Here is a 20,914-nt window from a genome sequence, read left to right on the forward strand (position 1 = left end):
TTAGAATTCCAGAAGCACTATATGAAGCAGAGCATTTACGAACTCTATTCTATTATTCATCGGAGAGTTTGGCTTGTCAAGCAACAACAACAACAACAACAAAGCCTTTTCCCACTAAGTGGGATCGGCTATATGAATCCTAGAACGCCATTGCGCTCGGTTTTGTGTCATGTCCTCCGTTAGATCCAAGTACTCAAGTCTTTTCTTAGGGTCTCTTCCAAAGTTTTCCTAGATCTTCCTCTACCCCTTCAGCCCTGAACCTCTGTCCCGTAGTCACATTTTCGAATCGGAGCGTCAGTAGGCCTTCTTTGCACATGTCCAAACCACCGGAACCGATTTTCTCTCATATTTCCTTCAATTTTGGCTACTCCTACTTTACCTCGGATATCCTCATTCCCAATCTTATCCTTTATCGTGTGCCCATACATCCCACGAAGCATCCTCATCTCCGCTACACCCATTTTGTGTACGTGTTGATGCTTCACCGCCCAACATTCTGTGCCATACAACATCGCTGGCCTTATTGCCGTCCTATAAAATTTTCCCTTGAGCTTCAGTGGCCTACGACGGTCACACAACACGCCGGATGCACTCTTACACTTCATCCATCCAGCTTGTATTCTATGGTTGAGATCTCCATCTAATTCTCCGTTCTCTTGCAAGATAGATCCTAGGTAGCGAAAACGGTCAATTTTTGTGATCTTCGCTAGATTGCTCCGGTCATTAGTGTGGATAAATATATAAATGGATAGAGATAGGAAAGCAAACACAAGATGTACGTGGTTCACCCAGATTGGCTACGTCCACGAAATAGAGGAGTTCTCATTAATTGTGAAAGGTTTACACAAGTACATAGGTTCAAGCTCTCCTTTAGTGAGTACAAGTGAATGATTTAGTACAAATGACATTAGGAAATATTGTGGGAGAATGATCTCGTAACCACGAAACTTCTAAGTACCGGAGTGTGGTATCGTCTTGACTTGCCTTATCTGTCTCATAGGTAAATGTGGCATCTTCTCTGGAAGTACTCTTCCTCCATCCAGGGGTGGTATCTGTAACTGGTGGAGATGCACAAGGTAATGTATCAATTTCACTTGAAGCTTACTTGTAGTTTCAGGCTTGGTCAAGCGCGATACAAACCATGTAGTAGGAGTCCCCCAAGTCGCCGGGCTAGGGGATCTGCTAAAAGAGGTGACAGACAAGGTAAGCAATTAGAGCTCCGGCTGATTGTTCACATTCTCCCTATCTTGCAGGCAGCATGAAGGATGAAGAGAAGAAAAATAAGAAGAGATGATATGGGATACTTTTGCTTTTGAAGAAGTAACTTTCCACATGCTTATTCTTGAACCGGGCTGGAGGGTTTTCTGGTTTCCTCCAGAGTATAAGGCCGACTGAAGAATTTGAGGGTCAAAACAAGTCCATCAAATCTAGAGTACGTTCGACCCTACTGATATGGGATACTTTTGCTTTTGACAGAGTAGTGGATGTATCGGCACGTGTGCTGTTACGCTTGTCTCCACATGCTTCCTTGTATCCTTCTCACTTGCCCTATCTGTTCCTCAGGCAGATGCGGTATCTTCCCTTGAAGCATAAGATGTTGAAGATGAGTACTCGAGAGCAATGCCAGGTAAGTAATCAGGTAAGGGGTTCCAGGCAGTCAGTTCCTGGCTGGAAGCTTGATTCCAAGTGCTGACTGATTGCTCTCTTTCTCCTTGTCTTGCAGGTAAGAACAAGGTCAAAGGAAAAGACAGGGAAAAAGCATGATATGGGATATTCTTGCTTTTAACCCTGATGATATGAGATATTCTTGCTCTAGTATAGCTTGTTTACAGAGGTATTATCGGGGGGAAAGAAAGCTGAATATTTCGAAAGGCTTCGTTGGGAGTGCCCTCTCAGATAAGAGAAAGGGTTGAGCATTTTTGCAGGTTTGCCTGTCCGTTAGGGATGGAGGTCGACATATATAGGAGTTTCCCTAACATTAAGTAATAATGCTATTCCTTTACCCTGCTTGGTCATAGCCTGGTAGTGGGAGCTGCCAGCTTCACATGTTTTAGCTCTGTCAGAGCACTTTAAAAAAGTGGTCTGTGGTATCTGGAAAGCTGATGTTGCGTGTGAAGATTACAGACAAGCTTTATCCAAGGAGATCCAGCTCTTGAAGTTGGGAAAGTGGTGCCTCTTCGGTTTTCGAACAATCAATCATGCCGGGGATCTGGCTCTCGAGATTCGGAGAACGATGCCTCTTCGATTTTTGAGAAATCAATCCTGCTAGGGGTCTGGCTCTCGAGATTCGGAAAGCGGTGTCTCTTCGATTTTTGAGAAAGTAATCATGTTGGGAGTCTGGCTCTCGAGATTCGGAGGGCGGTGCCTCTTCGATTTTGGAGCAAGCAATCTTGTTGGGAGTGTTTTCTCGAATGTGAGTAAAGGTTGGGCATGTTTGCTAGTCTACCTTGCCATGAAGCACAGAGGTTGACACACAGGGACTTTCCAATTAACCAGCAGTGGTACTGTTCCTTTACCCTCTCTTCGATTTTTGAGAAAGTAATCATGTTGGGAGTCTGGCTCTCGAGATTCGGAGGGCGGTGCCTCTTCGATTTTGGAGCAAGCAATCTTGTTGGGAGTGTTTTCTCGAATGTGAGTAAAGATTGGGCATGTTTGCTAGTCTACCTTGCCACGAAGCACAAAGGTTGACACACATGGACTTTTCAATTATCCAGCAGTGGTACTGTTCCTTTACCCTCTCTTCGATTTTTGAGAAAGTAATCATGTTGGGAGTCTGGCTCTCGAGATTCGGAGGGCGGTGCCTCTTCGATTTTGGAGTAAGCAATCCTGTTGGGAGTGTTTTCTCGAATGTGAGTAAAGGTTGGGCATGTTTGCTAGTCTACCTTGCCACGAAGCACAGAGGTTGACACACCGGGACTTTCCAATTATCCAGCAGTGGTACTGTTCCTTTACCCTTGTGGGTAATAATATGGTAGCTAGACCTTCAAAATTTATGTGTCTAAACTTTGTTAGTGTTGTTTCTTTGCAATTCTTTTACCCTTCTTGGTCAGAGCGATGTAGCGGGAGCTGCAAGCTTCACGTGTCTCAACTTTGTCAGAGAACTTTGGCAAAGTTATCTGTGGTACCCATGAGTTACTGTTGCGTGTGGGAAGTGGGTGATTGAACAATACGATTCATGTGCTTTCTACTTCGCCAGAAATCTTCGACAGAATGCCCATAATTTCCGCAAAGCTGAGTGTGCGTGTGACAGGTGCTGACAAGGCTGGAAAAGTAGGTGCCTCGCGTTCTAAGATTCATATAGCCGATCCCACTCAGTGACTTGGATTTTCCAAGTCTCCAACCGAGAAGTTTTCCTCACTCGGGAAATTAAGGGAACATTACCTCAACCTACATGCTCCACTCACAAAGCTTCAACATACAAGCTTCAACAAAAGAAAATTCAAAGAACTTAGCGAAGAAGGTTTTGGTGTATTTAACACAATACGTTGAAATGAAGGAAAGCTTATTTATTGATATCCCCGATAAGTTACAAATATGTACATATACTTGAGTCAAAATAAACAAACAAGAGGGAGCCTTCACAAAGGTTGCTTAGGAGAAGTCTCAGCAGTCGGTAGAGCCCCAGAAAGAGAAGGCACCGGAGGGGGATCATTCGGAGCCTCAGTACTGGACAGAACCCTAGAAGGAGGAGGCATCAGAGGTTGATCATTTGGAGCTTCATTACGCGGTACAGCCCCAGAAGACGAAGCCAATAAATGCCTTTGGAACAAACCCACAAATCTCTGATGATCAAGTAAAACCTGACCATCAGATTCCTTCATCTGGTCAAGCTTCATCTTCATGTTTGTAGCATAGTCATGTGCGAGTCGGTGCAACTGTTTATTCTCATGCTTGAGCCGTCTAATCTCCTGTTTGAGATTCATCACTTCAGCCGCCAATGATTCAACTTGGCGGGTTCGAGCAAATAGGCGTTGGGCCATATTAGACACAGAACCTGCACACTGAACACTGAGAGCCAGAGAATCCTTAACAGCCAACTCATCAGACCGTTTGGAAAGTAGTCTGTTATCTTTGGGAGTGAGAAGGTTCCTGGCCACGACCGCAGCGGTCATATCATTCTTCATCACGGAATCCCCAACGGTAAGAGGACCAGTAGGGGAGACGAAGGATGGGCGCCATATGTTGTCTGGAGAAGGCGGGGCTGCCTCTTCAACAAGGTTCAAGTCAAAACGACGGTCGGAGGGGCCAGACATTTTCAAAGGTGTTGAAGAGAGAAGAGGTCGGACAAGTCAAGATCTTAGAAGTGCAAGAATGGAGCTTCTACTTGTGGATATTCAAGTGTGCTTGGGAACTTAATGTCAGCCCCTATAAAAATCTGCACTCGACGAAGCTTCAGAAATCGAAGAGACGCCTGCTCAGAAATCGAAGAGGCGTTTGCTTTCTCAAAAGCTGGGCTGCTCAGAGACCACGAGGGTCGATCTCAGAAATCGAAGAGGCGTTTGCTTTCTCAAAAGCTGGGCTGCTCAAAGACCACGAAGGCCGATCTCAGAAATCGAAGAGGCTTGCTTTCTCAAAAGCTGGGCTACTCAGAGACCACGAGGGCCGATCTCAGAAATCGAAGAGACACCTACTTTTCCAGCCTTGTTAGCACCTGTCACACGCACACTCAGCTTTGCGGAAATTATGGGCATTCTGTCGAAGATTTCTGGCGAAGTAGAAAGCACATGAATCGTACTGTTCAATCACCCACTTCCCACACACAACAGTAGCTCATGGGTACCATAGATAACTTTGCCAAAGTTCTCTGACAAAGTTGAGACACGTGAAGCTTGCAGCTCCCACTACATCGCTCTGACCAAGAAAGGTAAAAGAATAGCAAAGAAACAACACTAACAAAGTTTAGACACATAAATTTTGAAGGTCTAGCTACCATATTATTACCCACAAGGGTAAAGAAACAGTACCACTGCTGGATAATTGGAAAGTCCCGGTGTGTCAACCTCTGTGCTTCGTGGCAAGGTAGACTAGCAAACATGCCCAACCTTTACTCACATTCGAGAAAACACTCCCAACAAGATTGCTTGCTCCAAAATCGAAGAGGCACCGCCCTCCGAATCTCGAGAGCCAGACTCCCAACATGATTACTTTCTCAAAAATCGAAGAGAGGGTAAAGGAACAGTACCACTACTGGATAATTGGAAAGTCCCTGTGTGTCAACCTCTGTGCTTCGTGACAAGGTAGACTAGCAAACATGCCCAACCTTTACTCACATTCGAGAAAACACTCCTAACAAGATTGCTTGCTCCAAAATCGAAGAGGCACCGCCCTCCGAATCTCGAGAGCCAGACTCCCAACATGATTACTTTCTCAAAAATCGAAGAGACACCGCTCTCCAAATCTCGAGAGCCAGACCCCCAGCAGGATTGCTTTCTCAAAAATCGAAGAGGCATCGTTCTCTGAATCTCGAGAGCCAGATCCCTGACAGGATTGCTTGTTCAAAAACCAAAGAGGCACCACTTTCCCAACTTCAAGAGCTGGATCTCCTTGGATAAAGCTTGTCTGTAATCTTCACACGCAACATCAGCTTTCCAGATACCACAGACCACTTTTTCAAAGTGCTCTGACAGAGTTAAAACATGTGAAGTTGGCAGCTCCCACTACCGTGCTATGACCAAGCAGGGTAAAGGAATAGCATTATTACTTGATGTTAGGGAGACTCCTATATATGTCGACCTCCATCCCCAACGGACAGGCAGACCTGCAAAAATGTTTAACCCTTCCTCCTATCTGAGAGGGCACTCCCAACGAAGCCTTTCGAAATATTCAGCTTTCTTTCCCCCCGATAATACCTCTGTAAACAAGCTATACTAGAGCAAGAATATCTCATATCATCAGGGTTAAAAGCAAAAGTATCCCATATCATGGTTGTGATGTTACGAGTTTGCCGGATGCATTGGGTGACTTGATATGTTTGAGGTATCTTGACCTGTCTTACACGCCTATCGACATGCTTCCTCGTAGGGCAAGTGGGCTTGTATCATTGCAGACTTTAAACTTAATTGGGTGCTACAATCTTCGCTATTTGCCTTTCTTGGGAAAGATGACCTGCCTCAGACATCTCAATCTAACTGGATGTGAACAATTAACTGACATGCCTGCTGGTATTGAAAGATTACATCAACTTCAGACATTGCCATTGTATGTCGCTAGCTTCAGCAGATCTGATATCCTTAAAACTCTGGACCAATTAAATCCTTTTCACAATTTGAACCTTAGTGCTCTGGAACAATTAAATCTTTATGGCAAGTTGAATCTAACACACTTAGAGACAGTATGGAATGCAGTGGAAGCGAAAACAGCTCGGCTAATGATGAAGAAAAATCTCGATTCATTGGGATTATACTGGGGAGCATACCAGCGGAGGTCCCAAGATGTGGACAAATCATTGGGGATAGTACCTAAACGCCGAGAAGCTTCAATGGTGGGATTCCAAGTTACACGTGCTGAAGAAATTCTCAACAGTTTACAGCCACCGAAAAATATAAAAAAGCTAGTTATAAATGGCTATCCAGGAATTAGATTTGCTGCTTGGGCTCTCCCGGAATATGTAATTGCAGTTGAAATTGCGAACTGCCAAAATTGTAGACATCTTCCAGCCCTTGGGAATCTTCTGCGGCTTAAGACTCTTTATCTGCATGGGATGCATGGCGTGAGGAGCATTGGTACAGAGTTCTACGGTGATGGTGCAGACATAAGATTTTCATCACTTGAAGAACTAAGACTCAGTGAATTTCCCAACTTGGAAGAGTGGTCAAGCACAAATAGCGAAAATTCATTCCCGAGCCTGAGGAAATTAACCGTTAAAAGATGTCCCAAGCTAGCACATATTCCATCGCCTCAGTCCCTTCAACATCTAGAGCTGCAAGATTGTAATCCAACGTTGACGTCTGTAGGAAGTTTAAGTCTGCTTTCTGTGCTTGTTCTAGAAAACATACCAGGCCTACTCACTTTCCCAGAAGGGTTCATTGCATCAGCTTGTCTGTCTTCTTTGAAGATCTTGTCCTGTCCCAAGCTTCGTTCACTGCCTTTGCAGATCAGAAACCTTACTGCTCTGAATCATTGACCATTCGATGGTGCGAAGAGCTCTTCTCTCTGCCTCAGACTTTACAAAACCTCAAAGCTCTAGAGTCACTGGAGATTAGTAACTGTCACAGTATAATCTCCATGCCGGATGGTTGGATTGGAGGTTTGAGTTTACTTCGAACTTTGTCCATTGAAAGCTGCACTAATCTCACTTCTCTGTCATCAAGCTTGGAAAAGCTCGCGTTGCTTGAGCACTTGACAATTATGTTCTGTCCAAAACTTGGTTCTTTTCCAGAAGGTGTTCAACACCTCTCCTCCCTTCGAAGTTTGATCCTGCTGGGCAATCCTTGGTTTGATTCTCTTCCAGAAGGGTTACAAAATGTGGGAACACTGCACTGTCTCGAAATTGGTAGCTGCCCCAATCTAACTGCTTTGCCAGAATGGTTTGAGGGTCTTGATTCTCTTAGGTCCTTGACGATATCTGATTGCCCCGGTTTACAAGTATTGCCACCAGGTTTCAAGATTCTCACTAAGCTCCAACACCTCTCTATTCAAGAATGCCCGGAGCTTGAGGAAAGATGTAAACAAGGTAGTGGTGAGGATTGGATGAAAATAGCCCACGTCCCACATAAGTTCATCGGACCGCCTCAAGCCAGGCAGTCCGGTGAAGCGAGCACATCTGGCAGCTGATCTGTTGCTTCAAACATCTTCTCAGTGAGCAACTTTCATTTCATTATCGTGAACAAGCTTTCATCATTATGGTAAGCCATGCCTCCTTGTGTACTTCTTTTTGATGGGATGATAAATGAATAGGTGAACACTGCTTATTTTGTAAAACAAAAAATCATTCTCTAATTAACAAAATCAAGAGAATTAATTAGAAGCCTTTTTTATTTTTGTGTAAACTGAAGTAATTGGTCACCCTGGCTCGTGATATTATTGTACAATTGTTTGGTCACCATGGCTCATGATATTATTGTACAATTGATAACAGCAGCATGTTTGTATCCACGGCCAAGAGGCAGCCGGTATTAAAGAGCTCACAGCTTTCCACTCTACAATGTACGTGATCTCATAAATTTTTTACAAGTGTCAAAGTTTCATGGCTAGAGCCCTTTAGTTTGAAGGATTGCTATTCAGACTCGCTTTGAGAGACTCTATGCAACATGTAAGCGAGTTTGGGTATGAGCCGCCCTCTCAAAGAGCGAGTCTGAATAGCAATTTAGCTTCATAATGTTTATAATGGAAGTTTGCCTGTTTTCAGTTAGTAGCAATCAGCATGAAAAGACACCACTTGATTCTACAATGGAAGTTGGAATTGTAAGATGAGGCAGTTATTAAGTGGAGGAATTCCCATACATGCCATGATACGAAGCTCTACATAATTTTGGGGTTTCCATCAAGTTTTGTTTGCTTTTTTCCCTCTCTTTAATGGCCTAATTACATATTGTATATATTAAGAATGTTGAAGAGCACTGTGATTGTGTGTTTTGTGTATCTCCTTTTCTTTTTGAAATACTGAGGTTTATAGCCTTGTGGGATTTTTGTAAAAACACCTTGTGTTCATAAGTCTTGAGTGTCAGAAGACTCCCCAGGGCTGGAAGATGTTCACAATTTTCCCAGTCGCAAGTTCAACTGAAATTACATTTTCTGGGAAAGCCCAAGCAGCAAATCCAGTTCCTGGATATATAGCCATTTATAACTAGCTTTTCCATATTTTTGTGTGGGTTGCAAACTGTCGAGGATATTTGTGACATCCCACATCATCCAGGGAAGTGATCCTTAAATGTATATTCTTATCCCTACCTAGCACGAGCACGAGGCATTTTGGGAGTTCACTGGCTTCAGATTCCGTAGGAACTCCGAAGTTAAGCGAAAAGGAGGCCGGAGCATTTCCAGGATGAGTGACCCACTGGGAAGTTGCTCGTGAGTTCCCAAAAACAAAACTGTGAGGGAATGGTAAGCCCAAACAGACAATATCATGCTACGGTGGTGGAACGGGCCCGGAAAGTGATGGTATCAGAGCTAATCCTTGGCCGGAACTGTGCCGACAAGAATGTCGGGCCCCTAAGGGGGTGGATTGTGACATCCCACATCGTCTAGGGGAGTGATCTTTAAATGTATATTCTTATCTCTACCTAGGCCTTTTGGGAGCTCACTGGTTTCGGGTTCCGTAGGAACTCCGAAGTCAAGCAAGAAGGAGGCCAGAGCACTCCCAAGATGGATGACCTACTGGGAAGTTGCTCGTGAGTTTCCAAAAACAAAATCGTAAGGGAATGGTAAGCCCAAAACGGATAATATCATGCTACGGTGGTGAAACGGGCCCGAAAAGTGATCCATCCCGGACCGGGATGCGACAATATTTACAGCATGTTTACATTGTTGTGGCGTGAAGGGTGCGAGTTGTTCCAACATGCAAGCTATTGCCGGCAGCAATAAGCCAGTTAGGCCAACGGATATTGAAGCTTGTTGGCGTTTAGGTACCATCCCCAATGATTTATCCACATCTTGGGATATCGGGTGATATAGTCCCCAGTATAATGCCAATGAATCGAGATTTTTCTTCACCATCAGCCCAACTGTTTTCGCTTCGACTGCATGTCGTACTTCCTCTAAGCGTGTTAGATTTAATTGTTTTTACAAAAAATCCCGGAAGGGTATAAACCTGAATATTCGACAATAAAGGGAGATACAGAAAACATAAAATCAAAGTGAACTTCAACACCCTTAACATACAAGATTTAATTAGGCCATTAAAGAGAAGAAGAAAAAAAGCAAAGAAAACTTGATGGAAACCGCTAAATTATGCAGAGCTTCATATCATCACATGTATGGGAATTCCTCCACTGCCTCATCTTCCAATTCCAACTTCCATTGTAGAATCAAGTGGTGTCTTTTCATGCTGATTGAAAACAGGCAAACTTACTTTATAAAAATTAGTATATGAATTTGAAAAAAATGTGGATCATTGGTTTAGCCAATTCAGTAAGAATTTCAATCAAAAGTAAGTATATGAAATGCCCGCGAACCTTTTATATGAAGTAATTCGGTCAAACAGAAAATCTCACTAAATTGGCATCACGACCAATGCTCCACATTTTTGTCACTGTCAATGTTCCATATTTTGTCAAATTTATATACTAATTTTGATGGACTTCTAATACAAAAACCAAAGCTACAATTGGGTAATTTAGGGATCGATGCTCCAATCTATTGAGTTTGACACATATATGGTTCCTACGGAATTCAGTGAATATGTAAGAGTATCATGAATATTTAGAGACACAGTGAGAAAAAAAGAGACCAAAGAACTACATCATGCGCTGATATTAGTGGATAAACAAAATCAAACCCTAGAAATAAACGGGAAGGGGAAAGAATGAAGATGATAAGAAACAAGCACTAGATTATATTTACCTGTGCCATGAGAGTCCTAGAGAGTGGAAGGGTACACCAACAACCAGACCAAGTGGAGAGATGTCTGACTCTGAATCAGTGAGAAAACACAACAATTTTGGTCCATTTTTTCTAACTTGACCTCAATCCTGAGACTTTGAAATACCTGGGGACTTTGAAATTGCTGAGGACTTGAAAATTCCTCATCCAAACAGTCAGAAGTATAATTTGGGACTTTGAAAAATTCATAAAAGTATCATCGATTTGCGCACCCGCTTTCCGTGAAAGCATAAATGAAAATCATCATTGGCCTTAAGCGGAAATTCACTAAGCCCCCTAATCATTATTTGGCACTTTTTGTTTTTTTTTTTAAATTATTAGCGATATAATTACACCATGGGTGGGGGATTTGGGTCTGTTTTTTCCATAAAAAAAAATTGGTTGAGGGATTTAGTATTGGTCATACAATGGATTAACTATAATAACGTGATATCAAACTTGTTATTAATAGAAGTCAAAACTATGACTTTTCATTTATAAGTGGAAAATAATACCACTACAAAGTGACATCATTATCTTTCACTTCTCCAAATTGTTGAGTCATAGACGGAAATTTGTTAGGTTTGTGATCGTAACATCATCATGTCGGTTATAAAGTATATATGTTATAATATAAATAAACGGCATGCTCGTGCTAGCCTAACCTCTGCTCTTTTTCTTAATTTATTTTATTTTATTTTTTTTGTGTGGGTTCGGTAGGCCTATATTGACTTATGAACAAGGTGTTTCTACAAAATGCCCAAAGGGCTATAAACCTGAATATTTCAACAAGAAAAGGAGATACAGAAAACACAAAATCACAGAGATCTTCAACATCCTTAATATACAAGATTTAATTAGGCCATTAAAGGGAGGAAAAGAAGCAAAGAAAACTTGATGGAAACCCCTAAACTACGTAGAGCTTCGTATCATCGCATGTATGGGAATTCCTCCACTTAACTGCCTCACCTTCAGATTCCAACTTCCACTGTAGAATCAAGTGGTGTCTTTTCATGCGGACTGCTACAAACTGAAAACAGGCAAACTTCCATTATAAATATTCTAAAGCTAAATTGCTATTCAGACTCGCTCTTTGAGCGGCTCATACTCGACTTGGTTATGTGTTGCATAGAGTCGCTCAAAGCGAGTTTGAATAGCAATCCAATCTATCAAGCTATCCATGAAAACTTAACACAGAAATTTTTTTATGAGAACATAAGTAAGCTTCACGTACGTTGTAGAGTGGAAAGCTGTGAGCTCTTCAATACCCGAAGCCTCTTTGCCGTGGATACAAACATGCTGCAATTGTTAATAGGAAGAAATGAGAACCATGTCACAAAACAAATCTCCAGAAACAGGTACAATTTTGAATTTTACAAGATATACAATACTATGTGGGTGGTGCTATCCACACACCGCTCACAAGGAATGCATGAAAAGTAAAAAAAGGGTGTGTGGATAGCACTACCCTAATATGTATGTTTCTAATTAATTGCTTTATGTTTTGCTAATTACTGAATGATTGTTCGTTTAAATTATGGATGTTTAATATGAGAGTTTAGTCATTAATAAACTAAATAATACTTGAGTTCTCACTAATCAGTACCAATAATTTAGTAAAGTTAGTATTGTAATGCTTACTTCCATGGGACATCACCAACAAGCATCCTGTCCCCTTCATTATCCTCATAGAGTAGAGTATATTCCCCACTGCCATGTAATGATTCAGTTTTTGATTTGGTCTCTCCCTTCTTGTCTTCTTTCTCCACGCCACAACAAACTCTTTGAGCTAAATATTGACATATAAAAAAAATAATAGCAAGTTAATAAATCACAGTTGTGAAACCAAAAAAATATCTAGTAAATAATATCAACAAATTAGTACTAGGAGCTGAGTTTCTACACACACAAAATAAATTAAATAAAAAATTAACCTGCAAGAAGACCTTGAAAGAGTTCATATATGGCAAAAGAGAGTTTCTCATAACTATCATAGGCTTTGAGGTTAATTTTTCTTCCGATGGGAACTCCTTCCATGTTGATCTTTACAAACATGTGGTGCTTGGAATAAGTAGTACCATCAGATTTTCCATTTCCCTCCTTCGAAGTTTCATTTGGTGACTCCGAATCAGCTGCCGGGTTTGCGAAGCTTGATGATGATGATCTGTTTGCAAGATTTTTCCTGGATGAACGGATCGGAGGCCACCCGACAACTGGAGCATGTACAATTCTGCTTTTACTGGGGTAGCAAAGAAAATAATAAAATTAGTATGGTATTTACTGAAGTATCTCTAGACTCTATATTTAATCATTCAACTCCACAACAAGAGCTAATTTCATGTCAACTACTCAACAACTTTGTACGCTACTACATGATAAATTTTACATTAATTAGCTGATCACATGCTTAAGATAAATTCCTATTGCATGACCATTTGATCTAGAGCACTTGGTCTCTATTTTGGTGAAGGAAGCTCTGAGTTCAAATCTCATAGACGACAATTGTTTGATATGTACAAAAAGATTGATTCCCTCATCTAAACCATCTTTAGTTGAAGCAAATAAAGCAAGAAAAGATATAGAGTTGTACCTTTTCTGATCAGAGTCACGAGCTGCAGCTGAATTCGTAAGTTCAGAAGCACTAGCTGCAGGATTTGATGATGAACTGTTTGCCAACCACTTTCTCTCTTCTTTTTTCTCTTCATGACAGGCTCTTTTGGCTTCATGAGGAATATTGTTGTTGCAGCAACCAAGGGAGAGAAGTGACTGACGATCTTCTCCTCCAGGAGGACCCAGCCTCAGCTCCAGCTTTTTGTCTTCAGCTGCAACATACCCTCTCTTATTTGCTCTCACAACCACTTCTTCATTATTCTCACAAATCATATTATACAACTTAACCATTTCTATATATAGACCACGTTAACCTCTTCAAATCTCAAAATTTTGAAAATTGAAAACTGAAAACTGAAACGAGCTCTAGACTTTTCAAATTCCAAAGTAAAAGAACAAAAACTTCAAGAAATTTAAATCTGGGGTTTGTGCGAAACATGGAAATCTACTAAAGGAACCCAAAAACTGTTAAGTAGCTAGCCTTGAGAATCCTAAGGAGATGAGTAGTACAATACAGTGGTTTTAGATAAGGAGATATATAGCAAATTCTTCCAATAACTTGCTTTTTGGAGACTCAGGTTGGACTAGTAACAGAGCACATGCAAGAAAAGGAAAATGTTTGGGAAGATTCCTTGTCTGGTATTTTAGACTCAAAAATATAAAATATAGTGTTAAAAACAAGTAACAAGCGTGTAGGTGGAATAAGTGGCCGGTCACATATAGATGACACTGTGACAAATGACCGAGACAGCATTCAGCTCAACATACTCAATGTGCCTATATGTGCGGTGTGGGTGAGAGAGCGAGATAAAGATAGCGAGAGAGATGAGTCTGGTTATTGAGAAATTTTCATATTATGACATGAATGTGCGATATAGTTGATGTCTCACTTCTATTATTGATAAATTAAAATATACATGCACTATAAAGGTCGTACCCAGTGCACAAGGCTCCCGCTTTACGCAGGGTCTGAGAGAGGTGAATGTCGGCTAGCCTTACCCCCATTTATGGAGAGGCTGCTCCCAAGTCTCGAACCCGAGACCTACCGCTCATGCACTATATTTAAACAAAATAATAACAATATGTGACAGTGTTCTGAGAACATAGAAAAAATTTTGTTGCTTATTATTCTCTTCCTTGAAAATGGAAAAAGGGGGAGAAAACAAAACACATGCCTACAATTTCATCTGGGAGCCACCCAACTTGCCAAGGCGTTGTCTTTTTGTTACCCTTTTTCTCATAGTGCATACCACATAAGCCTGGCTGATAGACGAAATGACATCAATCAGGTGAGGATGCACAACCGTCCGTTTTGTTAACTTTAATCAACTTCACAACTTAATTAGATTAATATAAATTTAATGAAGGAGGTTTTAAGATTGTCAAGGCTCACACTTGGGAGAAATATAATTATGTGTCTGACTAGTTCGCGTAAAGAAAATGATAGATACGTGATTGTATAGGGTTGAGGATTTAGGAAGAGTATTTAATTAATTAAAATTAAATTTAAGTTGTGCCTATCAGATATAAAGATATGGGGGTCATTACTACATTGAAGCACAAGTGATACTGACTTGGATTAGAATTGAAGGAACAGTCAGATATATGCCGCAGTAGCCACAGCACTATTTTGTATATTCATGGAGAAGACTTCCTAGTTACCAAAAAGTAGTGGTCCTTCAACTCCACTAGCTAAGCCACGCAAACATGTGCTTGTAGAAATACTTGCATGCTAATTATAGTCACACTTAGATCTTAACAACCTGGTTAAGCTGGTTTAAGACTCACATAATTGCATTTTGTACTATTTATATAGAGATTTATGCCTTTTACACAAAAAATTCTTAACTAATTTTTTGCATTTGTTTCTCATATACGTGACATGATAGATGAATACCAAAAGATATACAATCGATTACATATCTCATTCTTTCTTTTGCGCATAGCCTTGTATTTGATGGGTTGGGTTGGTGGGGAAAGCCTACCTTCGATTACACCATTTTTTGAACTGTGCTTTTCATTAAATTTTGAATTTGTTTGTTCTTGGAAGAAAGCAACTTATGATCAAATGTTCAATGAATGTTGCACATAGGGCAAAGTCGTGATGATCATCATTTGCAAGGCCACCCTTTTGCAATTTCCATAACAAGAGGTGGCTAGTGGTGGACCCCTACATCCCACTTAGATTATCATCACTGCCCTCAATCGGTCAAGCAATCTTGACAAATCCCAACTTCACTTTAGGCTCTTTTTGCTTTCTGCTCTCTTCATATTCTTCACCCTTCTTGATTGTTGTTATCATTGCAAGTTTTTCTGCGCTCTAACAAACTATCCAACATACCAAACCAATGCTCTTGATAAATGATGCACTCATATATATGTTCGAGCAAAGAATCTTCTTTGTGCAGGACTTTTCGTTCCTTTTTTTTAGAAGGATGAGCGAGTCAATAGAATTTCACTTATGTTCAATTTCATTTAACTTTCATCTTTTGTGTTAATACGGTTGATGTTTTAAAGGAAGGTTAGATATTAAGTTTGTCATGTTTACGATGAAGAAGTTAAAACATAAATGATTAACCAATTTGAAGATTGAGACTAAAAAGTATTAAACTTAAGCCCTAAATGTTGATTATGCATCCTAAATAATCAATCACTTTCTTAAATAAAATTACAGTTGAAGAAGATTGAGAAGTGATATTTTATCGAGAACCAAATATTGTGTAAAAAAGAACTTTACATATGAAGTATAATACATATATATTCTTGCATCTTTGTATTCATGATATGCACATTATTTGCTATGATGGTGACCGTGATAAGTAGAAGGCCTTGGAATATTACTTCTCCATAATGACTAAGACATTGAAAAATCATATATACCAATGAGACTCGGCACTCCCTTCAAGTCATGAGTGTTTGCATATATTTATAAAACAGAAGTGCAAATATATTAATCCCATAAAAGGGCCAAGATAATACATAATTTAGAGTAGCATGTGAACCATAGAAGATCTACATCTGCATTATTGGTACGCTAATTAAGATCCATATTTATTGGAACACATATAACTTAACTTCTATGGCCAACCAAAATTGAAAAACTGCATAATACTCCGGCTTAACTTGATATTTTAAAGGTAAAACCCTCGGCCAGAAAATGATAAAATGGTGGTGATGACAGCTCTTTTTCTCCATATTATCAACTTGGATCTTCAGGCAATTCTGTGGCACTAGACACGCTGTACTAGTCCTGCTTGCCTTCTCAACTACAGATGCACAAAACGCACACACATATAGATGAGAAAAAGAAAAACTAGCTACTACAACTACTAGCTAGTTACTTAACTTCCCTTTCCCGAGGATGTATCCCCGCTCATATCCTGGGGTGATAAGTGAGAAGAAAGAGATCGAGGCGATTTATTCAATTCTTACAAGCAAGTTTTTACTTGCCCCAGGCACACAACTAGAGAGAGTAATACCTGAAAATAATTTTCAAGGTGAATCCTCAAGGTCTGGTGTTCTTGTTTCACTCTCTCCAAGGCCCTGACGCATCTGCATATAATCAATCACAATGAGGTCCCAGCAAGCAGAGAAATGGGGGGGGGGGGGTGGAAATTGGTTACAAATAGATGAAGTATGTTTTTACCCATCAGCATTAGCAGCCAAACAAAATTCTTTAAACTGGGAGCATTCATTCTTCACTTTTATAGCTCCAATGCTGTTACAAATTTACCTTTAATCAATACATAAATGGAGAAACAATATATTTATTCAAGTTAAATTTCAATCAAAGCAAGTAGTACTGGGTACCTTGAACTACTACCCCTGAACTGGTGCATGTAATCATCCAGCTTGGCAAAATCTATAGGCCTACTGTACCTGTATAATTCAGTGTGAAAATACATTCATCTTAGTGCTACTCATGGTATACTTAGTTTCGATAATACGAATGTATATGGTGTATATAATTGGGAGTGCTATTTACTTACAGTGCTTGCTCAATCTTTTGAAACAGTCTAGCTGAATCTTTGTAGAACAAAGTCACAATTTCCTCCACAAAATTTGGATTTGCATCGTCTTGCAATTCCTCCAGCTGAACGAATTGCTGAGGATCGAGGTAACTCTGCAAACATTCAAGTAAATAATTGTAAATGTTAAGTCTTTAAACATGTTCTAGCGTACCATTCTTTTTTCTGGTATGGTTTCAAAGATATGGTATGCAATGCCCTGATAAAAATAAAGGAAAACTAATGAAATAAGCTTGAAAACTTTGAGTTTTAACGATAAAGACAAAATAAAATGAATAGTACCATGATTGATTTTTTAATATAAAAATGTGATTTTTCGTTAAAATGAACAATACCGAGAATTTTTGCCATCAATCTGATCAAAATAGCTAGGGTTTGTTGTACATTTAAAATGTTGGGCTTCGGCGCTTTATCCATCAAATATATTTGGGCCTTTCTAAAGGTCACTTTCAAACCCACACCAAAAGAGAGGGACGATCCCTTTATAGAACCCCATCTCCTCAACGATTAAGTATTAAATGGAAAATGATTGTAAATTAAGCCACTAGGTTTGGCGGAGTGTTGAGGGTGGGTGTAGGCTAAATAGGTAGAAGTAGGCTAAGTTTGAAAGCTCAAAATTCTCTAATGTAACAAAAATAAAAATTATGAGAAAATTAAATGAAATACGTAAGAAAATGTATTGATCGATTCATCAAAAGTTGAGAGCATGTCGATTTTAAATAAAATTAGCATTTACCGACCAATAATCCCCTCCCAAACAAAAATTGGAAACCCTTATTAGTCGAATAACCACATATCAAAACCATCACATTTGGTGAAACACGAAAAGTTATCGGTGTAGAGAATACACCATGCAATTTTCAAGATGTTTAATGGCCAAAGATAGGGTTTGAAACAGAAAAAAAATAAAAAAAGAAGAAGAGAGGATCAAATTAATAACCTGCTCAAATAGAAAGCTTCTCTTGAGGGCAACCTGGCGCTGCAGTTGGTTTCTGTCCATTTTCTTCGTTTAAAACGAAAAACTTGGAAATCGTATGTGAAAAAAGGCAAAAACTGGACTAAAAAACCCCCACTAAAAACCTCTCGTTTTAGAGTAGAGTAAGAGTAGATGACTCAATGATATGCCTTATTATGGCAACATGGCAAGCCAACGTATTTATAGCATGTCGAGTAGAGAGTGAATAAAGGCACACAAAAAAATCTATGAGGGGTACGTGAAAATATCTTGGCTTCTCTATCCAATTTGGTCTAGTAATGAGTAATGACTATCTCTCTTTTGGCAGGCAAATAGAAGACAACGATAAATGTCTTTTCATTTAACGAATGAAATCAAATTCACTGAATCGTGGATGAAAACATAGGAGCGCTAACCGTTAGATTGAAACTTGCTGGTGTTTTTAAGATTGTTCTCCTTGTTTGCGATAAAAGAAAAGATCTTTAATTGTGAAGAAAAACAAACAGAGGAAACTAAAGAAAAACCCTACAACACTAAGTTGGCAAGTTCGACAATTTCGTTATCTTTGGAGGGGAGCGTACACTCTTCAGCGAATAAAACTTGCTTTATTTGTGACTAAATTTCTAAAGATTAAATTGTTTTCAAATAACTTCCATATAAATTACATATAAAAATTTAAAAAAAAAAACTCCCATATATATTTTTTTGTCAAATAGGAAACACTTTATTAAATTCTAATTCAAATGTTTATATTTTCGGCGAAAATATTAAATAAGAATTCAGGAATACTACAATCCCAATAATGGGAACCACCATTCCTCATAAATTTAGCATAAATTATATTAACGTCCGAAAAATCAAATCAAACGAGAAAAAAACTTTGTTCCACACGACATATATATGGTCCTGTTGAGAAAGTGTGTCACACAGGCATTGCCCGTTAGAGAGCACACATCCCGCTTGCGCTTCCTGCTTTGTTGTCCCACATAGCACATACGATCCAACTTTGGAACAAATCCTAGAATCTTTCTTTCCTCTTAAGGACGTCGAGATTGTGATCGCAAAGCCAAATGAACGTCTCACAAATGCACAAAAATACCTCCCCACTTTTCCACATGTGAGACGATTTAAGATTTTGAAGATTTTATTTTCTACTTGGTGGTGGTTGGCTTGGCACATATACTCACCAAGTTCCCCAAGTGCTTATTCTTCTATCTCTCTCTCTCTCATCTTCATTCTGCTTCGAGCATTGCTAAGGACAATCATCCATGCACGAGTTGGCAATTTCCAGTTGCTAATACAAGTGATCCATCATCCCATAATGTATGAAAGTTCAAAAGTCGCTCAGTTTAGCATGAGTGATTGCTCTTAGCATTTCTCTTCTAAACAATAGGCCGACGGTGAGGGATGTCTATGAGAGCCGTGTCACTCTGGGCACATATCATCTTTGTAATTATCCAATATATTTAGCATGCCAAGCAAAGGCAAATCAATTTGTTCTTCATCCATATGTGTGTGTGTGAAAATATATGATCCACTTTAGGAGTTGAGAATTTCAATATAAGTCACACAATGAGTTGGCTAATAATTAGGTATTCACCGTCAAAGTGAGTTGAATAGGAGATTTCCCACTTACAGGTGAAGAGAAATACAACACCACTAATACCACAACGTACGTAAAGCCTAGGAGGGACAAATCAATGATCAAATAAAGGGATGCCAAAACACAAATTTGCAGCAGACCATATAAGAGGATGACACAAACTTTCTCTTAGCAGCCCAAAGGAAGAACCTCTAGCTTATTTTACAAGGCACTTAGTAATATAAGCTTAGTATTCTAAAGGTATATGCAAATAGGGATCAAGTAGATGAATATAGTATAATGTAACCAAGAAAGCATACAGTAACAATGATTGAGATGAGAATAAACCTTTTCGAATTTGCAGGCAGCGTCGCGGTGGTCCTTGTCGCGTCTTTCTACGTCTCTGCAATTATCACGAAAATGTTAAAAGGGGAGAAAGATGAGCAGAGAGGAGACGCATACCTTTATTCTCTTGCCACATAACAAGAGAGACTGAGAGAGGTGGGAGGAAAAAGATGAAGATTTTAGAGAGTGCCACTGCCATTGACCTTTCACTGTCTTTGTCAGCGTTACTGTCAATGCGTGGTCACCGGCTCACAGCTGCTCTTCTTTTGTAAAGAAAACAAGGCCATGGGTGGATGGATAAATGGGATGAGAATATGAATTTATGGTTGTTCCAATCATTGGAAGGATTTATATTCTCTCTATCGCTATCTACTGTGCCGATAAGAATCATGATAAACCTTAAGCTTCTAAAGAAATATACGAGCTTCCGAAAATCAAATTTACTAATCAAAACTAGAGAAATATAAAGCACCAGAATCAGCTTCACCAGGTCTAAGAGCAGCACACATTTGGAGAAATGTGATCATCACTCAGCAAGTAAAATTGAATAATTATCACATCACTAACAAGCAGTGTTTTCAAAGGCTGGCCTCAGGGTGCGCCTAGGCGGCCTCTAAGGCTGGGTATCAGTGTTCCCGCCTTTGTTTTGAGGGAGTGGGCAGAAGGCTTTGCTGGAGCACGTCTAGGCAGCGGAGGCGTGCCTCAGGGCATCCGGGGTGTTCATATGGGCGTTTTTTCTTCAAAATCCAAGTTTTCTGATATGTTTTTTGCCGTTCTAGTCCTTTATTTAATTTTAAATGCCCTGTAGATATTCCACTCAACCCTTTATTTTTTGCCATTTATTTCATTTTAAATACCCTATAAATACTCCACCCC

At 39.8% G+C, this 20,914-nt stretch overlaps 4 protein-coding genes and 1 long non-coding RNA gene across 7 annotated transcripts; 2 read left to right on the plus strand and 3 right to left on the minus strand.

Moving 5' to 3' along the window:
- The first annotated feature begins 5,898 nt into the window (after nt 1-5,898).
- LOC114821762 (putative disease resistance RPP13-like protein 1) lies at nt 5,899-8,741 on the plus strand. Of its 2 annotated transcripts, none has more exons than XM_029095064.2 (3): nt 5,899-7,844; nt 8,081-8,145; nt 8,348-8,741. In XM_029095064.2, exon 1 carries the CDS (start codon nt 6,008-6,010, stop codon nt 7,121-7,123), a length of 1,116 nt encoding a protein of 371 aa, XP_028950897.1. In that variant the 5' UTR covers nt 5,899-6,007; the 3' UTR covers nt 7,124-7,844; nt 8,081-8,145; nt 8,348-8,741. The 2 variants fall into 2 exon arrangements, with proteins under 2 accessions (XP_028950897.1, XP_028950896.1); XM_029095063.2 differs by having other exon boundaries at nt 5,901-7,844; nt 8,078-8,145.
- On the plus strand, nt 7,225-7,773 carry LOC139191653 (putative disease resistance protein RGA4). Its single transcript, XM_070812638.1, has one exon. The coding sequence runs from the start codon at nt 7,225-7,227 to the stop codon at nt 7,771-7,773; it is 549 nt and encodes a 182-aa protein (XP_070668739.1).
- Nucleotides 8,742-9,704: 963 nt separating the features above from the next.
- LOC139192159 (uncharacterized) lies at nt 9,705-10,844 on the minus strand. The gene is made up of 2 exons (XR_011576078.1): nt 10,501-10,844; nt 9,705-9,985 (listed from the first exon to the last, which is right to left on the minus strand). It is a non-coding gene; the product is annotated as an uncharacterized lncRNA (long non-coding RNA).
- Nucleotides 10,845-11,264: 420 nt separating this feature from the next.
- On the minus strand, nt 11,265-14,028 carry LOC103415456 (auxin-responsive protein IAA2-like). 2 transcript variants are annotated; one of them, XM_029094552.2, is made up of 5 exons: nt 13,109-14,028; nt 12,465-12,757; nt 12,160-12,307; nt 11,753-11,817; nt 11,265-11,548 (listed from the first exon to the last, which is right to left on the minus strand). In XM_029094552.2, exons 1-5 carry the CDS (start codon nt 13,417-13,419, stop codon nt 11,490-11,492), a joined length of 876 nt encoding a protein of 291 aa, XP_028950385.1. In that variant the 5' UTR covers nt 13,420-14,028; the 3' UTR covers nt 11,265-11,489. The 2 variants fall into 2 exon arrangements, with proteins under 2 accessions (XP_028950385.1, XP_028950384.1); XM_029094551.2 differs by having other exon boundaries at nt 12,453-12,757; nt 13,109-13,995.
- A 2,025-nt stretch (nt 14,029-16,053) lies between these two features.
- LOC114821633 (histidine-containing phosphotransfer protein 4-like) lies at nt 16,054-18,355 on the minus strand. Its single transcript, XM_029094582.2, has 6 exons — nt 18,097-18,355; nt 17,118-17,251; nt 16,939-17,007; nt 16,775-16,846; nt 16,608-16,680; nt 16,054-16,394 (listed from the first exon to the last, which is right to left on the minus strand). Exons 1-6 carry the CDS (start codon nt 18,154-18,156, stop codon nt 16,359-16,361), a joined length of 444 nt encoding a protein of 147 aa, XP_028950415.2. The 5' UTR covers nt 18,157-18,355; the 3' UTR covers nt 16,054-16,358.
- Between the last annotated feature and the right edge of the window lie 2,559 nt (nt 18,356-20,914).

The sequence above is a fragment of the Malus domestica genome, chromosome 15, assembly GCF_042453785.1.
Source record: "Malus domestica chromosome 15, GDT2T_hap1".
NCBI lineage: Eukaryota > Viridiplantae > Streptophyta > Magnoliopsida > Rosales > Rosaceae > Malus > Malus domestica.

Excerpts from the sequence above, each read along its gene's own strand:
- LOC114821762 (XM_029095064.2), top strand. The coding sequence starts at position 6,008 with ATGCTTCCTCGTAGGGCAAGTGGGCTTGTATCATTGCAGACTTTAAAC.
- LOC139191653 (XM_070812638.1), top strand. The coding sequence starts at position 7,225 with ATGCCGGATGGTTGGATTGGAGGTTTGAGTTTACTTCGAACTTTGTCC.
- LOC114821633 (XM_029094582.2), bottom strand. The coding sequence starts at position 18,156 with ATGGACAGAAACCAACTGCAGCGCCAGGTTGCCCTCAAGAGAAGCTTT. Across the intron at positions 17,008-17,117 it reads CAAAAGATTGAGCAAGCACT|GTACAGTAGGCCTATAGATT; the intron begins GTAAGTAAATAG and ends TGAATTATACAG. Across the intron at positions 16,681-16,774 it reads TTGGCTGCTAATGCTGATGG|ATGCGTCAGGGCCTTGGAGA; the intron begins GTAAAAACATAC and ends GATTATATGCAG.
- LOC103415456 (XM_029094551.2), bottom strand. The coding sequence starts at position 13,419 with ATGGTTAAGTTGTATAATATGATTTGTGAGAATAATGAAGAAGTGGTT. Across the intron at positions 12,758-13,108 it reads CGTGACTCTGATCAGAAAAG|TAAAAGCAGAATTGTACATG; the intron begins GTACAACTCTAT and ends TTGCTACCCCAG. Across the intron at positions 12,308-12,452 it reads CTTTCAAGGTCTTCTTGCAG|CTCAAAGAGTTTGTTGTGGC; the intron begins GTTAATTTTTTA and ends GTCAATATTTAG.